This window comes from Polistes dominula, unplaced genomic scaffold, assembly GCF_049000335.1.
Source record: "Polistes dominula isolate Pdom_NZ unplaced genomic scaffold, Pdom_raw_medaka contig_19, whole genome shotgun sequence".
Classification (NCBI taxonomy): Eukaryota; Metazoa; Arthropoda; class Insecta; order Hymenoptera; family Vespidae; genus Polistes; species Polistes dominula.
The window spans coordinates 3,936,156-3,955,238 of record NW_028301058.1 but is presented as its reverse complement, the minus strand read 5'-3'; the positions used below and the strand labels follow the sequence as shown (position 1 = coordinate 3,955,238).

At 30.9% G+C, this 19,083-nt stretch overlaps 2 protein-coding genes across 4 annotated transcripts in view; one reads left to right on the top strand and one right to left on the bottom strand.

Annotated features, from left to right (window-relative positions):
- The window catches only part of LOC107072573 (Mediator complex subunit 20), a 101,984-nt gene that overhangs the window by 67,954 nt on the left and 14,947 nt on the right, over nucleotides 1-19,083 (top strand). The gene's annotated exons all lie outside the window — the stretch shown is intronic.
- The window catches only part of LOC107072572 (facilitated trehalose transporter Tret1-2 homolog), an 84,604-nt gene that overhangs the window by 60,357 nt on the left and 5,164 nt on the right, over nucleotides 1-19,083 (bottom strand). For both annotated transcript variants that reach the window (XM_089175860.1, XM_015332618.2), the window contains exon 3: nucleotides 11,180-11,929. In XM_089175860.1, coding sequence (XP_089031986.1) covers nucleotides 11,180-11,203 — 24 coding nt within the window. In that variant the 5' untranslated portion in view covers nucleotides 11,204-11,929. The remainder of the gene's footprint in view (nucleotides 1-11,179; nucleotides 11,930-19,083) is intronic.

Here is a 19,083-nt window from a genome sequence, read left to right as displayed (position 1 = left end):
TCTTCTATTCATTGTCATCGTCAGGAACATTAAACGGGAGCAAACCACTAGACTTGTTCAAAGCTAGCTCCTCTTCTAAATCTTGACAACACCTTAACCAATCCACGATTTCCTTTTTTTCTTCTACCTGAATGACCCTTCAAACGTTTCCCTATCGATGAAGACGAAATAACGTTCTCGTTTAATCCTCACCATTTTCGTTTAAAACGTCACGTTCCTGTCTTTTTTCTTTTCTCTTTTTTTTACGATCTCAAAGTTTCTAAGCTCGATAAATCTCCAGTGTGACACACATATATGGCAATACTGTTGACAAGATAATACCACAAGCTTTAAACGATACGTGTCAAAATTTCATTACATTCTGACAATCAATTTACAAATTACAATGTGGTTTTAGTAGATTCCAATTTTGTAATTTTCGAAACAATGGATGAAAAATGAATTTACGTACGTTGATTAAACATTGATTTTTCATGGGAAAAAATACTGTTGAAGTTAAACAATGGCTTGATAAACGTCATAGGTACTCTGCACCAAAAAATCAACTATTATTGTTGACTGGTATACTGAATTTAAACGCGGTCGTACAAACATACTAATGATGTTGAACACTCAATCCAAAACCTAAAATCGACAATTTTTATGGAAAACATAAAAAAAGTTTAGAAAATAGTTTTAAAAGATAGTGAAGTGAAGTTACGTGAGATAGCTTGACACCTTAAAGATATCAGAAGGTAATGTATTTATAATTCCCTTGATATACTCGATGACAGTTGGCAACACTGACCCAGTAACAGCCTATTTTGGCACATTGACCAATCGCGTCAGCGATTCCGTTGCGGGTTCCCGTTCGTCGGATAGTCGCTAAACGATGCGGACATCGTTTTCTAACGGAGTCCGCAAACTTCCAGATATCTGCATATAACCGACTGTTTGTTATTCGAAGCCACTTTAGAGTTCACCGGTACAAGCTCGCTCGTTTGCTCGCATTGGCGCATTGGGAATGCCAAATAATCTTCAACGATATTTTGATTGTCATGACAAATAAATTCCTCCCTTCTCAGTAGTTTTTTAGAGGTTAGGTCACTATAGGATTTTCAAAAAAACCAAATTTCTTTTTTATTATTTTTTTAAATGGTCTCTTAGGACTTCAAAAATGATATCCTAAAAGATTATAGCCAAAAAATATGTCTAAGTATTTGTTTTTCAAAATAAAGTACAAGGCAACCAGGTAGGCAGCAATACATAACCTCAAACTTTAAACGCGTTTATATCAAAATTGCATTTTTCAAGTTGGCCGCACCCATAGCTCGGACAATATTCAACCAATTCAATTCAAATTTTAACTACATCTTTCAAAATATAATCATAACTCATGATAGTTCAAGTAATTTATGATAATTCAAAATTTACAGTAACTGTTGGTATAAACGTGGACTCTTCTAAAATAGAGAGGTTATCTGAGAAACGTTGCACAACCGGAATTTTTAAATAAATTATTCTTTAAAAATGATAGCTTACAGTCAATCTCTCATATGTATAATAAACTTCTACCTTTGTTATTTCAATTTATATTATATTTTTCCTTAAAAAAAAATCACATAAAACCTATTTTTTCGGGTTCTAGAGTGTTCTAACCTCTTAATAAAATATAACTTCGTTTAATCCGATCTAAAAGAAAAATCGGACAAGATTTCGCGTTCCGGCAAAAATGTATATTCTACTTTATCTTGTTTAAAGAAAGAAAAAAAAAGAAAAGAGGTGGAAAAATATTATGAGATCAATATTAACGAGTTTGATGGATCATTTATCCGAGATTTTGACTCTTCAATGTAGCCGGGGAAGATAATGCTCTTAGTAATATAGGTGGTCTAGCTTGACACGTAATCTTGAACTTTGTCGTAACGGCATTAAATTTTATGAGACACGAAGTCCTATAACCCAGTGCTACCTTTAGAACAGTAATATGCATAAATGGATTGTCCCACAAACTTGTAAGGGTTAAGTTTACCATGACGGCTGATTAAAGATTTTCCATTCTCCACTTTGTTTTACGTTCCCTATACAATCATAAACTTTTCTTCATTTTAATATACAGGTAAACCTCTTATAATACGGTAGGTAGGTTCCTAGAAAATACCGTGTTGTGTGAAACCCAGTGTTCATCATTCAAAATCATGTTACCCAATGCTATAAAAGTACAAAGTGTTGTACAAAGATGGTTCGTCGCAATTGATGTATCATTTTATAGCGTAACTGTGTCATAGGATACCGTATTGAAGAAAAAGTTTACCTGTATATACTGAAAGAAACGTTGACATATTCTAACGAATCCTCCCAAAAGGGCGTTGACTCTTTGCGGCACAGGATTTCAGATAATAAAATAACCCTATGTTGCATAGAAAATTTATTGAATTTTAAATAGAACAAAATTGATATATTTTTATTAATAGAGATATTACATAATGTAAAAACATAAGCAGGAAAAAATAAAAACCTATGCGCATACAACTATTGCAATATTTCGAGATGAGACTAAAAATGTCCCAACGTGCATTACGGTGCATCAAAATGGTGAGACACTTTTAAATCCCACCGCGCACGTGCCCCAAAGAGTTAAGAGAAAGAAAGAAAGAAAGAAAAAAATAAGATAAGAAAATAAAAAAAGAAAGAGTTAAATAAAATCTAGTAGGAAGAAGCGGTTAAGAGCCAATTTCTTAATAAAGATGAAGAAAAGTGTGGACTGTAAACGTGTTTCCCACTTGACTCTCGTCCATCTTAAGTTTCCTCGGAAGCGCATCATCTTGTTGGCAACGTGTAGAAAAGGGAGGAAAAAAGTCTCCTCCACTTCTTCCTCATCCTCCCTCGGACGATCCGCCTCGGAACTGAACGTTTAAGTGCACTTTACTTCAAGTAAAATGCATCGAGGCACAAGCTAGGGGGAGGAAAGTAAGTGTTCTCGTTCTCCCTTCTTGCCCTTCTGATGCAGCAGCAGCAGCAGAAGCAGCAGCAATAGCAGCAGCAGAAGCACCAACCGAGCCACGACTACGAGGTTGCGGTTAGGCAAGCGGTTACACGCCTATTCCGCTGCTCTCTTATGCGTGTGTGCTCGCAGTTGCGAGCAAGGGTTGCATGAGAGTGCACGAGAGTGCAATTCTTACACTAGTACGAGCAAGGGTTAGATATACGCGCAGCTACGAGAATACAGAACTTTATCTTTTTCTCTCTCTCTTTCTCTCTTGCTCTCAAATACCCCTCCCAAGTCTCCCAAACGCTCTTTCTTTCTCCCAGGTAGTAACAGTCTGTGTATATATGTGTGTGTATGGGTGGGTCGATCGGTATCTGGGTCGCGGGTTTTGGCAGTGCGAATCGCCGACTCTTCTTCTCCTATCCCACCCCCACCACCCATCTACAACCAAATTGTCTTCCCGCCAAATTCAAACTTTTTTCCAAATATGATAACAACAATTCTGTTGTCATTTTTTTTTAATTTTCTACTTTATATACTTATGTATTATAATACTTATATGAGGAGAGGTTTATTTTGAAAGTGACCACTAAGTCCATTTTTAATGCTAATATATTTGTAAAGTAAACAGTATTTCACTGATTGCTCGATCATTCTATAGTTAATACCCATGTAAACAGTATGCCGTCCGCTGGCACCACTCTGGTGCCATGCGGAAATTATCGAACCAGTGCTGATGGGTGGTTTCATTTAAAAGATAAATAATAACTTAGTATCCAAGAAAATATGAATAAATAGATAAACACATCATACAAAAAAAGAGAACTCATGGGAACTGACGAAAAGATTAGTAAAAACCACCAACAATAAGTAAAATGACAAAAGTCAGTCCTACCAGCGCCAAACGAACAAATTTTGGTAAAACCTATGGATGGCAAATTGTTAATAAATTTCGGTCAATCTAAAAAAATGTCCGATCATTAACCCAAAATGTCTAGAGAACGCGAAGGTCAATGTGTATTGACAAATAAATTAAAAAATGTGTTTTTTATTGAGACAATAAATCCCTCAGTCGGTAATTATATTTGTTTAGAGTAAGGTACTTGAAATTAAATAGCAAACACGACTGATTGCGAGGACAATGAGACCTCTGTCAGAATAAAAGAATATGTGGGAGTAATAAATATAATACGAACGATAAGATGAAGATGAAGATTAAAACAAAAATGTATAAGCAAAGAGTAAAATGATGAAAGAATGTCAACTGTGCCCATAATTTTGAAAGTGGTTTAAGTCATATTTCTCTTGTTTCGAGATATTTAAAGAATTACATTTGAACACTATATGAATTCTATATAATATTGAAATAACAAACATTATCTAACGATTCATTTTTGACGATATCGTAAAAATTACATTGAATTTATTTAGTTTAAAATAATGTGGTGTGAGATAACTGATAAACTCTTTTTTTTTTTTTTTTTTTTAAATTTTGACTTAGACCACTTTCATAATTATGGTCACAAATATGGATTCAACATTGTGTGTCCAACGGACTGTGAATGTTATATAAAAAGGTTCGAACTATTTGTAAAATATTTGCTCATTAACCATTTGATCCCCAACCAGCGCGATAGCGCACCTGAAATTTTATGTCGAGAAAATCCAGCATATTTCGAATATTGTGGACAACTGACGGGTGCGTTACCGATTGTCGAAGTCGTACGCTAATATTTACTGAAGCAAGGATATCATACAGCTCTTTTTAATGTAAATAGTACATTTTACAACAGGTAGAATAATGCTATAATATATTACAAAATAAAAATATTTCATTGTTTTCTTCTCAATAATTTTTATCGAACAAAACTTGAAATATTTATAAATTTACAGTACATATATGTAATAACACAGATGTATTTGGTATTTTATAAAATAACAAATTACAAATTAATAATATTTTTATGTTATAAACAAACAATTTAAATGAAGAGTAACACTTATAATTTGTAACATAAAATAAAATAATGGTAAGATCTTTTCGTACTCATTTAAAGAAAGCGTAGTTTCGCTGTACAGTGTTTTTTCAATACCCTCTGGGACTCAAACGGTTATACACAAAGAAATTGGGCAAATTATAATACGATAGAAATAATCGTGAAAGGTATGAAAACTTTCCATAGATTTTCATTGAAAGTTTTCGTTAAATCGACGTTAGAAAAATATGAAATAACATTTTAAATTTTCGAAAAAGGAATGGGAATTGAAGGAATGGAAGGAAAACAGATGCGATTGTTTCTTTCGACAAAAAAAAAACGCTATTTCCATCTTCTGTAATTTATATAGAAGATACAAAGAGACAAGGAAACACTCGAAAGAAACGATAATAATACACCTTTTGTTTCAAATGCCTTGGTTGGTGGTGGTGGTGGTGATGGTTTTCCATCCTCGTGGAAAAAAGAACCGTCGCGTACTTAAAAACTTGGAAGTGGCCCTTCGGACGATCGTTATTTCGGATGCGAGAACGTGTAAGCAGCTCCCATTTAAATTCTACGATTCTTTCTTAGCGCAAACTCCCAACGTGACCTCTTTTTCGATAAAGAGAAAGAGAGAAAGAGAGAGAAGAAAGATTGGGTGGACAAAAGTTTAAAGAAAAATATTTCTTGAGAAATATTACGTTAATCTTTTATGCAATACGCGCCACTATAGTGGCTTCCGCGAATGCCATCTTCCAGTAGGACGCGCCACTATAGTGGCTATCACGGATAACATTTAAAATATATTATATCTAATTTTATTATAGATTATTAAAGTAAATTATTAAAGTTTAAGTATGTGTATCATTTCTTTGACAACAAATATAATTTAATCATGAAAACTTGATTAAAATGTACTCGTTGGGAGAACAGCTATTGTTCGTCACACATTGTAGTTTAATCGTTTACATGTAATTCTCGTTAAACCCTACCGTACAGAGAAACAACCCCACGTAACACTCAGCCGTTCTTAAGAAGTTAAAAAAGCGTTTTATGAAATATCATGTATCCTACTACACCCACTACGAGATCGAAATCGTTGTTTTGTTGGTTCGTTAAAAAGAGGAAAAAACCAACTATTTTCTTTTTCGATATTATCATCGTACAAAGTTGAAGAAGGTACTTAAAACTCTCTCTTTCGTTCAACGATGCGTCAAACACAACATTCGCTTCTCTACTACTTCTATCCCCATAATAGAAATATAAAATCTCTCGCAATGATCGATAATAACGTTTTATATTAAAACGCTCTTTCGTTATAATCCTTTTACTTCGAGCAGATTAAATACGCTTCGGTTATAATCGATTTTAAAAGGAAGTAAAAATGTTTCTATACTCGTGTAATTCAATTCGTATTATATTGCATTTGACAAGAGAACAAAAATCATCGTAATACCGGATCTATCCATCCCCATCCCATTTTATGAGATACGTTTTATTCAACCATATACCTCGTTTAAAGGGTTAACACCTATGTTGAGCCATTCGAATAAAATACTAGTTGTAAATAAAAAACAATTAAAAAAAGAAGTTTAACTTACAAAAAGGATCATACATATTTCTTTCCAAAAAATACTCTTTATAAATTTCAAACTAATCAATAATAAATTATTATATATATATACTTGATTGATAAATAGAAAATATTATTATTATATATTATTATTATTATATTATATATTATATATTATTAAAAATATTATTATATATTATTATATATTTTTTATTATATATATATATATATTTATTTATTTATTTATTTATTTATTTATTTATTTATTTATTTATTTATTTATATAAATATAATAATTAATATAATAATAAATAAAATTAATATAATAATATTATATATTAAACAAAAATTATAAAGTAGAAACACTATTAATTATATAGAGTATAAAATTGTAAGGAAAAAATAAAAGTATGTGGTAAAAAATGAAATCATTCGATTTCTTCGATTCGTTACCTCGAATGCAACCTTCAATTTTAAACATAGAACAAAAGTTTACTTCGTCGGTGGTCGAATACGTTAAGATCGACGGGAATAGAGATAAAATATTTCAAACGTTTTAAAAATCTTCTAGCAAGAGCAAAAAAAGAATATAAACCTTTTTGAATTGGCACGCCGAGTTATATTATAGTTTTCGAGATCTGCACAGCACGTGTGCTGAAAACGTATGCGTTACACGTGCCGCAAAATATGAACCTAATGCATAAAATGTTTCAAAATAAACGCGCAAAAGTTGATCCACTTTAAATGATCGAACTTATGTATCTTTTCAAGGGGGGAAAAACAAGTTCGTAAGATAATTAGGGGGTGGGGAGGGGGAAAGGGTGATGGATACCTGTACGAAATCTTTGATCTATAAAAAAGAAATCAAAAAAACAGATAGAGAAAAATTTTATTTTTCTTCCTAGGTTTTTTCCTTTTTTCCTTTTTTTCATGATTGATATTATGTTGAGAGAAGACAGGTTAAAAAATAAAGAAAAAGAACAAGAAGTTACTCTCGTTCAAACGGTGGTTTCGTATTCTTTCACTCCTAGGACTTGGTTATAACGGCTTGAAATTTTTCCACGCGAATCGGTTACGCTCGAGTTGTTGCAATAAATAATATCGATGTAACTAACAGGAACCGTCGATAGTTAGTCCACCATAGAGGGATACGTCATGCGATCCCCCGTTTAACATCTTGAATCCGGTTGTGATACACTTATATATGATGCTTCATATTATAAGCGTTGAAAAATTGTTTATACGTTTAGTACACTTTGCTATCTTCAAAGTTATGAGAAATCGAGATTTTTCTTTTTTTTCTATTCTATACAGTAACGAGTTTATGTTCAAAGTTACAGGTGGGGATTTATTTATGCGCAATTACTCGTTTTTGTCAAAGAAAACAAAACAAAACAAAAACAAAGTAAAACTCCTCCCTCAACGTATTTGCGCGATTATAAATAATAGTTTTCGCTTAAATTTGATATATATATATTATTTCATTGAATAATTAAATTTAATAAATTATTATTAAATTTCAATATAAATTTTATTATTATTTTCAATATTATTATTAAATATTATTATTAAATTATTAATTAATATATATTGTATATATATATGGTTATTTTTTTATGTATTATTTGTTATATATAAAATATAAAATATATTATATATAAATTATTAAATATAAAATATATAAGGAGTATTATACAAAAATATATATATTGTATTATAATTATAATAATATTATAATTATTCTATATATATTGTAATGTAACATATATATGATTAATTATTTATGGCAAATAATTTATACGCGAAAGAAAATACGCGAAAGTTTATTAAAATCAGCAAAGAATGATTTAACGATTATATTAATAATTGGAACAAGAAAGTGTTATCTTCTATACTTTTGATTTACTTACCACCCCCACCCTACCCCTATTTTAGAAAAGTTCATTAAAATCAAAGGCAAACTGATGATAATTGAAAAGGCAATAATTTTAGGCGACGTTAGAAGAAAGTTTCGAAATCGTTCGTCAAGACTCTATCCCATCGTAACGATGATGATGATCATCATCATCATCATCATCATCATCATCATGTTTTCCGTTAGATTCTCTACTTTAAGGTTTATCTTTCACTTTCGGGATGGTTTCAACCCACTAACCGACTTTAAAGTTGGCCGAACGCTCGACGACAAGTACTACTCTCGACAAGAGAAAGATGAAAAAGAAAAAGAATGAGAGACACGGAATATATCGTAACTAAAAAGTTCTGTTGCTTAAACAGAGATGAAAATAACAGTGACGCTATCAATCCGCGATTTATTTTGTATATCAAAAAAAAAAAAATAACATTTTTTTAGATGGACTTATATAAAATATTATTCCAGTCTGAACGATGCTCCTGACTTGAAATTCCATTTAAACATATATTTTTATTCCCAAAATTATGATAATAATATTCTCCTAATACGTTATTCTTTTTCTTTCTTATGACAATAATAATATAAGATATCTGTTTTAAAAGGAATAAGAATAAACGATAAGAGATGATAATTGTTTAACACGTTTTCTACCACGTGTACACCGAAAACAGTAATAGAAATATGAACCGAAATGATAAATTAATATGCTCATAAACAACATGGCAGGTAACGTTTTAACACGTTGACTGTCACGCTAGTTTTCAAGAAAATCTCCGTCAGGCCCACGCACGCTGCTATATTGCGCTACACAACAATCCCGGTATATAAAGATACTGTGTCAATAGTTACTTATTATAGTAAGAAACTTGATAAAAAACCGAATATATGGTCACCGATAAAATTCAGAATGTGCGTAATATTGGAGCTTTGGTTGTCCAGGATAAAATTTTTGAAAGGGTCAGCAACTTTAAATATTTAGGATCGATCATAAACCAGACAAATGAAATAAACGAAAAACTTAAGAAAAGAATCAATTTAGACAATGCATGCTTTTATTCGGTCAATAAATTACTCAGCTCGCGGTTGCTGTCTAGCCGCTTAAAAATCAGGATATACAAGACAATCATCCTATTGGTAGTCCTTTATGGTAGCGAAACGTGGTAGCTTACGTTACGGGACGAAAAGAAATTTAGAGTTTTCGAAAATAAAGTTGTTCGTAAAATCTTCGGTGCAAAACGCGATGAGGAAACGGGTGAATGGAGAAAACTCCATAACGTAGAAATACACCGACTGTACAACAAAACGTCGTAAAATCACGCCGATTAAGATGGGCAGGTCACGTGGCGCGCATGGGGAAGAATCGAACGGCGCATAAAATACTGGTCGGTATACCGAACGGAAAAAAACCACTGGGTAGACCGAGACAAAAATGGGAGGACAATATTAGGAGAGTTCTTAAGGAAATAGGCTATGAAGACCACGAATGAAGGGGACGCGCGAGGGGACGGAAACACTGGCGAGATTTAGTATTTACGGGATGAAGATAGAAACATAAGAAAACGAACGCATTGTTGAAAAGTGTCACCAAAATATAGAACCAACAAAGTTTTATTCTAGAGTGCGCTGTAGTTGCTAAGATTGTAGTATGAATAAGCTGAAGTATGTATTGTTTTGTTTTACAAATACGCAATTATGGAGGCAATGCTCTACGATTTTCTGTGACGTCACTAGGATCACACTGATCACCATGCCGCCCTAATGCCAGCAATAAATGTTGGTATTTTGTAACATTTTTAAGGGACACAATTTACGACAAATTGCTTATAGCGTTCGTTCTCCTGTGTTTCTACCTCCGTCATTTGCGGCAATGAACTTTTGAGTTCCTAATGCCATTTAATAATAATAATAATAATAATAATAATAATAATAATAATAATAATAATAATAATAATAATAATAATAATAATAATAATAATAATAATAATAAGTAAGAAAATATTACATTTAGAAAGAAATTCTTATCCTATGTTGAAGATAATCTTTTTTGGAAGATTATTAAGGAATTTTTGGTTTCTTATCTTCTTATAACAAAAGATAACGAAATATTTCAAAACATGCTCTTGAATAAAAAAATAAGAAATGCTTGCAAATAATGTTATTCGAATAAAATATTTTATACGAATTGATCAAAGGTACGAATAAACATAAAAAGAACAACAACGTTTTGCCCAGATTGCATTGATCAACCCCAACTTTTATATAGACTGTTTCAAAGCATTTCATTGTAAATAATTTACTTAATAAATTTTTGATATCAATTCAAATTTTATTAATAAACTTTTAAACCAATTCAGTAGTCTCATATTCTGTGAAATATCTTCTGAAATATTTACTAATTTACCTTATAAGGGTTAAAATAAACGTCAGCCGTATATGGCTGATTAGGCCTGTTCAAAATTTTTGTCAAATGTGTTAAGGAATTTGAAAAGAACTATACTCACATAATAACTCATCATAATAATGCATTATTCATTCTCTTTTTTATGACAATAATAAAAAAATACCGGTTTTAAAAGAAATAGAAATAAACGATAAGGGATGATAATTATTTAAATTGTTTAACCTGTATCCTACCATATATACATTGTAAACGATAATAGAAATACAAATTGAAATGATTAATTAATATTGCTCATAAACAGCATGGTAGGTAACGTTTTAAGGAATTTGGAGGGAATTATACTTACGTAATATCTATGATTCAGTGACATCTCTTCTCCCTTTGGACCCCTTTCTCTCTCTCTCTCTCTCTCTCTCTCTCTCTCTCTCTCTCTTTCTCTCTATTTCTTGATAAATTCAATCTTCGTACAGAAGATTCGTACGAATTTTCAAAGATTTAGTTTATGTATGCGAGATTTCTTCGATACTTTTCTCAGATCGTTGGTTGGTTGGTTGGTTGGTTATCAATTCTCCTGGAATAAACTCGGGGTCCCCTTCTTTGGGAAAGAAAAAAAAAAGAAAAAATTCTTGTATTACCATGGAGAGAGTATAGAGAACATCGTATATATTTATTTTTCTTTTTTTTTTTTCGAACGAGAAAACCCTCTTTGGTTCTTTATCGTTGGAAAGAGCTATGCGATTTACGTAGGTGTACGTGCAAAGTCCCCTTTACTCTTGTAGCAGACATCAGGATCCCCATAGTAAACGGACGTATCCAGTATTATCCTCTTTTTCCTTTTAGTATCAGCCTTGGGTTATTTATTGTCAAAGTTGCACTTAACTCTAGTCTTTTGGTTATTGTCGCCTTCAGTCTCTAGAAGTTTCTAACGCGTAACACCTCTCTCTTTTTCTCTCCCTTTCTCTTTCTCTTTCTCTGTTTTTTTCTCTCTTCATTTTTATCGTCTTCTTTCTCCACTCTTCACCTCACCGAAGAAGAACCTCGATCGAAAAATCTTCGTTCTGTCTGTCTGTCTCATCGAAGATCCGATAAAACGTTCCTGCGAAAAGCTTCTCCGTATTAGGATTATCATATCCGATAAGATTATTTTGCACGTTCTTGGAACCGCGAATGCGAATAATAGGTATATAATGTATAAAACCAATGTATATACTTTTAAACAAACTTATAAATAAGACATATACAAACTTTATATCATAGGGAAGTTGGACAGGTGAAAAAAAAATCAGAACATATTGTTTTGATCTTGTTGAACGTTTCGTCCTTTTATTACTTCTCTATGATATAAAGTTTGTATATATTTTATTTTGTTGACGCGAAAAACAACTAACTGATTTATAAATAAGTAGAGTACATTAGAGTATTTAAAAGTATTGTTAATTAATCGTTGGTAGTGTCTATTGTTGTTTAAAAGCGGAGTATATGATTTAAGTACTGTCCTCTTTAAGATTCACCTTCAGACTGGTACCGTAGTCATCTATGAAAGTTTTTTTATTAAATGTTGTTCACATGACTTGTTGTGCATGTGCATAACGAAAATAATCTACCTAATTCATAAAATTTAAGATTAAAACATTCTAATTGTAGTATTTTTTTTATTCTAATATAATTATTTTAATGCTCCTGCGCAGTGATGGCTTCCAGGGTAAAATATTCTTGTAATATAAGTAAAATGTATTAGAGTATTACAAATAATTGTTAATTAATCGAAGGAAATGTGTATTATTCTTTAAAAGCACTGTGTACATCGTTGGAGCACTGTCTTCCTCAAAATTCACCTTCAGACTGGCACGTTGTCATCTATGGAAGTTTTTTTATTGAAAATTGTTTATATGACTTTCCGAACGTTGCGCATGTGTATAACATAAATAATATTCGTAATAATTAGAATCTTCTTCTATTAAAAGTCATATAAATAACATTTAAGAATAAATTTTAGCAGAGGGCAATGACCCAGTTTAACAGCTGATTTCGAAGAGGACGGTACGTGGATCATATACTCCGAGCTTTTAGACAACAATAGATACTCCCATCGATTAATTAACAATTATTTAATTATTCTAATACACTCTACTTACATTACAGGACAATTTAACTGGAAGTTATTACTGCGCAGGAGCGATAAAATAATTACATTAAAATGCAAAAAAATGCTAAAATCAGAACGTTATAATATTAAATTTTATTTATTATCTTCATTGTTCCTATTGCAATGTATTAATACGGGTTATAATAAAAATATAGAGTGTCATTTAAAAAAACAAAGGTAGCCTTAAAAAATATAAAAAAAAATGTTTGTAAACTTTTTTTATTGCAATTTATAGTCAATCAAAAACAAATCAACTTTTGCATAAACTATTTTTTTGTCAGATTATGGCAAGTATTTCAAAAATTTTGATTACAGTTATATGGGACATCCTATATACATATACATTTTCTTCGATCAATTAACAATCATTAAAGTTGTGTCGGATGCTATAATGTATTCTACTAATATTTTTCCATTTTTCAAACTAAAATACAATTGTTTTAACATTCCTGTCCAGTGATTACTTCGAATTAAAAGGATATTGAACTAATAAAATATCAAATTGTTTAATATTACAAATATATTTCGTAAATATAGGTATCATATTTATAAATAAATTTACTTTATATTATTTAATAATAATACTTCAGTAGATATATAAATTGATTCTGATACACACACACACACATAACACACTAATATTAAAACCTCCTATAATCTCGTTTAACTGTCGATCGACTTAGGGTTCTATTTCACTTTCTCTCTCCCTCTCTTTTCATGTAGTTCGATAAAATTTAATCGTTACCGTCACCTAAGAAGTATTAAACTCGATTAAAAAATTCCAATACTACTTTAAGATCAAAGATAACGATTAATTAATGCCATGTCAATGAATATATACACATAAACGTTAAAAGCATAATAATAATCCTATGTTTTCTAGCTCAAAAAAAAAAAAAAATAAATCTCTCACGCACCATCTATTTCGTGGCACGTCGAACGTAAAATAAAAACATTATGTTCCACGAATATTATAATATATGTAGAATTTGTTCGTTCGTTCGATCATGTAGTACACGACGAAAACAGCGTTTTAAGCTGTCGTTCAAATTCGTCATATCTAACGATTTATTAGTCGCGATAATATTTCACTTTGGTTCGGATCGATGGACACCATAAATATAAAGGATAACTCTATATTATCAACGAATCTAAAGGCTTTTGATTATTCGCAGCTAATCGATGTCCCTGAACACATGATTCTTTAACGTTACTTTCTCGAGCATGACTTTTCTTTCTGTTTCGTTCGTTCGTTTTCTCTCGAAGCTTATCGTGTGGGTGGGTGGGTGAATACGACGAACAGAAACGGTGCACAAGAATAAACAGCGTGCATGCAAAACGTCACTTTTATGGTCCGGAGCTTTTAGCCTTGCTTATAAAAACGTTCCACCCGTCCATTAGCAACAGCAATGACTACGACGACTACGAACGTCACTTTTCGTTCTCTCGACTGTAAAAAAATTTCAACCTCTACTATCTCTTTCTCTATCTTTGTCTCTGTCTCTGTCTCTGTCTCTATCTCTGTCTCTGTCTCTTTTCTCGTTCAAACAACATATTCCAAGACACAAAGCGAATAATAGATACCACGGTGTATATAATATTTACATATATTGGCTAGAATGTTCCGGCCATGCGTTGCTGTGGCTTTGTTATAAAATATTCATTTAAATATAATTCTAAACTATTTAGTAAAATATAACAACACACAAAATAATACCACAATTACAATAGAATACATAAAATAATGATATACGAAAAAATAGAAAAAAGTAAGGTTATGTCGTATGTAAATCTGAAAAAAAACGTATGACGTGAATATATCGAAATAATTGAATTGTGATACTACGTCATCTATTGAAAACCTACAGTACTTAGAAACTTATATAACCTCTAAATAAAACAAATCCTTAAATTAACAACAAAAAATAAAACTAATTGCGATAAGAACTATCCTATATACTAAGTTAACAACATACAAAATAATACCACAAAAAGGATAGAATGCATAAAGTAATAATACAGAAAAAAATATATAAAGCAAGGTTAAAGTTATGTCATATATAAATTTGAAAAAAATGTATGACGTGATTATATCGAAATAATTGAATTTTAATACAGAGCTATCTATTGAAAATTTACAATATTTAAAGATCTAGATAACCTTTAAATAATAAATTTTTAAATTAGCAATAAAATTAATAAAAATAATCGCGATAAAAACTATCCTATATATTAAGTTAAAATAAATCACACAAAATAAAAACAAATTTCATTAAAATCGGTTCCAGTAGTTTTGAATTTCATTGGAAACTAACAATGTGACACTGAATTTTTATATATAAAGATTAGAATCGTACCAATTTTTTTTTACTTTTTTTACGAAAATGTTTACGTCTACCATAAAGTTTTGTTCGTTCAGACACATTGATGTTGAATTTTTTTCGTTATTAGGAATGAGACATTTTTAAAAAATGAAATTATATAAATTGCCAACATATTTGAAAAAGAAATCATATAAATTAATGATAATAATGTTATATTATTTAATAAATCTTATTTGAAGGTATGAACAATTTATTCTACAGCACCCAAAAGAAACTTAAAATAAGAAATGCCCAAAATGTCAATGGTAAACAGAAAAGAGATCAAGTAACTGATTCGTATTCGTATCGGTCATACGAAACTAACATACTTAACTACAACAAATACACTAGCAATAGAAATCAACAACAAATTAAAGAGAAAATTTACGAAATAATTTAAAATGAAATCAACAATATCCGAAACGTATTACTCTTTTTTTATAAAGATATAAATTTACTGAATTTTTGTGTAAAACGAATAAAAAACAGCTATTGTTTAATCATCGAATAATCATATTGTTGATACCAATATGATTTTATTTATTAATCTTTTGAGTGCTATGGACGCATATATGCGTTTGGTAAAAATTACTAGAGTGGTCTATCGACGCATATATACGTGTTTGTTAATATTAATATAAAATAATTTAATATTTATATTAATTAATTAAACTATATTCAGAAACAAAAAACTTTAATTATTAAATATAATTTATTACTAGAATCTGATTAATAATAAACTATTCCGTTCCTACAAAACAGTTTAGGTGAAAGTATTCAGCACTCAAAGGGCTAAAAATGATCTTGTTAATGATGACTAATCAAAAAAAAACGTTTACTCAAAAAAAAAAAAAAATTTATTATTTTATTCTAAAAACGGACAGAACTTTCCGGTAGACCTAATTATATCAAAGAATTGTGATCCTAGAAGAATTCAATTTTCTCTTTTTTTTTTTTTTTACGATGCCTCAAGCGCGCTAACATTTTCTTCGCGAAACAAGGACTCCTCGACCTCGATAAACGTAAGAATAAAAAAAAAAAGAAACGAAAGAGAGAGAGAGAGAGAGAAAGAGAGCATGCTACTACCTCTTCTATTGTTCTTCGTTTGGAAGAGAGATCCGAGGTGGTGCCAATATCGGGAGTCGTCGTTCTGGCTACCCGATATCGGGTCACCACTACCAAAGTCTACTACCAATACTACTAATTCATGGTGATAACTCAAACGCTAGCCAGCAGCAGCAGTGCGAGTGGCTATTATTAATTCGGATCCAATTTCTCCTGATTATCTTTTAACCCATTCGAGACCACGACTTTTTTCGAACACAGTTCTCAGGAGTCATTCTTTTTTTCATTATATTATTTATTTTTAATAAAAAAAATTTGTCTACTATGAAAATTACCCAATTCTTGTAAGTGAATTCGCATATTATAAGTTGATTGCACACCGTTTGTGCTGCTCGTTTCTCAGGAAATTTTTATTTGCGACGAGCGGCTAGAACACCATGTGTGCAGTGTGAGGTAAAATAAAAATACATTATTTAGAATTAATAAATATTTATTTTAACACTATTTATACCGAGAGATGTCAAAAGACACGTTTCATATTTTAACTTAACATTTTTCTCTAAGTTTAATCATTTCTCCACAATTAATTTTTTGACTTTTCATACAACAATTGTTAAAAATATCCAGTGATATCATTTTCCTCCAGCTCATCCTGGATCTAAAGATCGATACTTTTGATCGAAATAGATATCCACAAAATCGTGGTAGAAATAGTGTTAAAAATAGTTAGATAATATAAAATTGTTATTCTGCCTTCAATAATGAAAAACAAGATAATAATGAAAAGAACATCTTTAAGAAATAGTAAAAAGTCAACAAAATAAGTTGAATAATGAAGAAAATAATATAAATGAGAAATAAAATTTAAACAAATAGTCTAAAGTTAATAAAGTAATACAACTCAGTTATGGAAAAGAAAATATAATTTTTAAATAGATTTTAAGAAATAGTACACCGATCGTAAAGTAAAATTGCATTAATATCTTGTAAAAATGTATATTTCGATAATTCTAATAAAATTTCTTCTTTTATTGTTTGGGATGCATGAAAACCAATGCCTGATTTTGTTTCTCTATACTTAGATAATATTCATTCCAAAAAAAAAGTCTTATCTCGACGAATACTTTACTCAAAATAACTGATAAAAATTCATTATTATGATTGCAAACAGTGCATGCTACCGGGTCTTTTTGAAAAAGAAATTTTTGCACACACGTGAGAGGTTGTGAGAGGTCTTGGATGGGTTAAAATGAATCTTTTATCTTTTCGATTTAACCTCTTAGGCACGGCTGAATGTTGCGCAGGGCTGTTTCTCTGTACAGCAGGATTCGATGATAATTACGTGTAAACGATAAAAACTACGATGTGTGACGAACAATTGCTGTTTCCCAGGGAATACATTTTAATGAAGTTTTTCATAATTAACCCTTTGCAGTCCAGTGGTGACTTTCACTCACCATATGGTTTGCTACGGTAAATGGATGCGCGGCAGTAACTGTTTACGTTTAGTTTTTTCGACGCTGGTCTCTACGTTCTTTCTGTATAATCTTATTTTTATACATGTATAAAAATTGTATAAATTAATTTGTGGGCGTAATGATTTTAAGTCACTGATAAAAAATGCGTCAAAAGGACTCCAAAACGTTTGGAGTTGCTAGTGCGCCGCATGAAAAAGGCCCAGAGTGCAAAGGGTTAAATTATAATTTTTCTCAAAGAAACAATACCCATATACTTTAACTTAGACAATTTATTTTAATAATTAATAATAAAATTAGATATAATATATTTTAAAAAATGTCATCCGCGATAGCCACTATAGTGACGCGTCGTACTAGATGATAACATTCATGAAAGCCACTATAATGGCGCATAGTGCCTAAAAGGTTAAAGATATAGGTAAGGGGATATAAGTTTAGGTATCGAAAAGAAAACGTTGCACTCTGTGCTGCGTAGTTCTACGAATCCCCTCGTCCTCCTCACCCCTCCCCCTTGTGCAACGTCGACGAACGACATTAAATCACGCAAAGTAGAGCTCACCGAGAACGCGTAGGAGGTATTCGCATTTTTCACGTAAACGTCAACGGCCGAAGAACCTTTTTCTACGACAAAGACTATAGCAGCAAGCTCACAGAGCTCACCATTAACCCTTTGAATGCTGAATACTTTTAACTGATGTGTTTTGTAGGGACACAGAATAATTTATTTTATTAGTACGACTGTTTCCGTTGATTGATATTATTAATTAGATTTAATAATAATAATAATTATTATATTATATTTAATCCTTATCGGTCGTAAGTCACGCGACAAGTGGCGTACAAATAAAAAATATTTTATTAACAATTAAATAATCATTAATTTCATATATACATATAGTACTCATTAAAAAAAAAAATAATAATTTCTAATTAATAAATTATTCTTATAATACTGAACAATTTTGTTGAATATTTATCGAAACCACTTTCAATTTACCATTAGTAAGAATCTGATGATTCTATATTGATATATAAAAACCTGACTACCCCAATAAAGACTACCAAAATCAAAGTTTTTCTTCCTTATATAATTTTGATGTGACAAAATTCAAAAGAATAATCAATAACTTTACATTAATATTAACAAACACGTATATGCATCGATTAGACGCATGTTGGTAACTTTTTCCAAACGCAT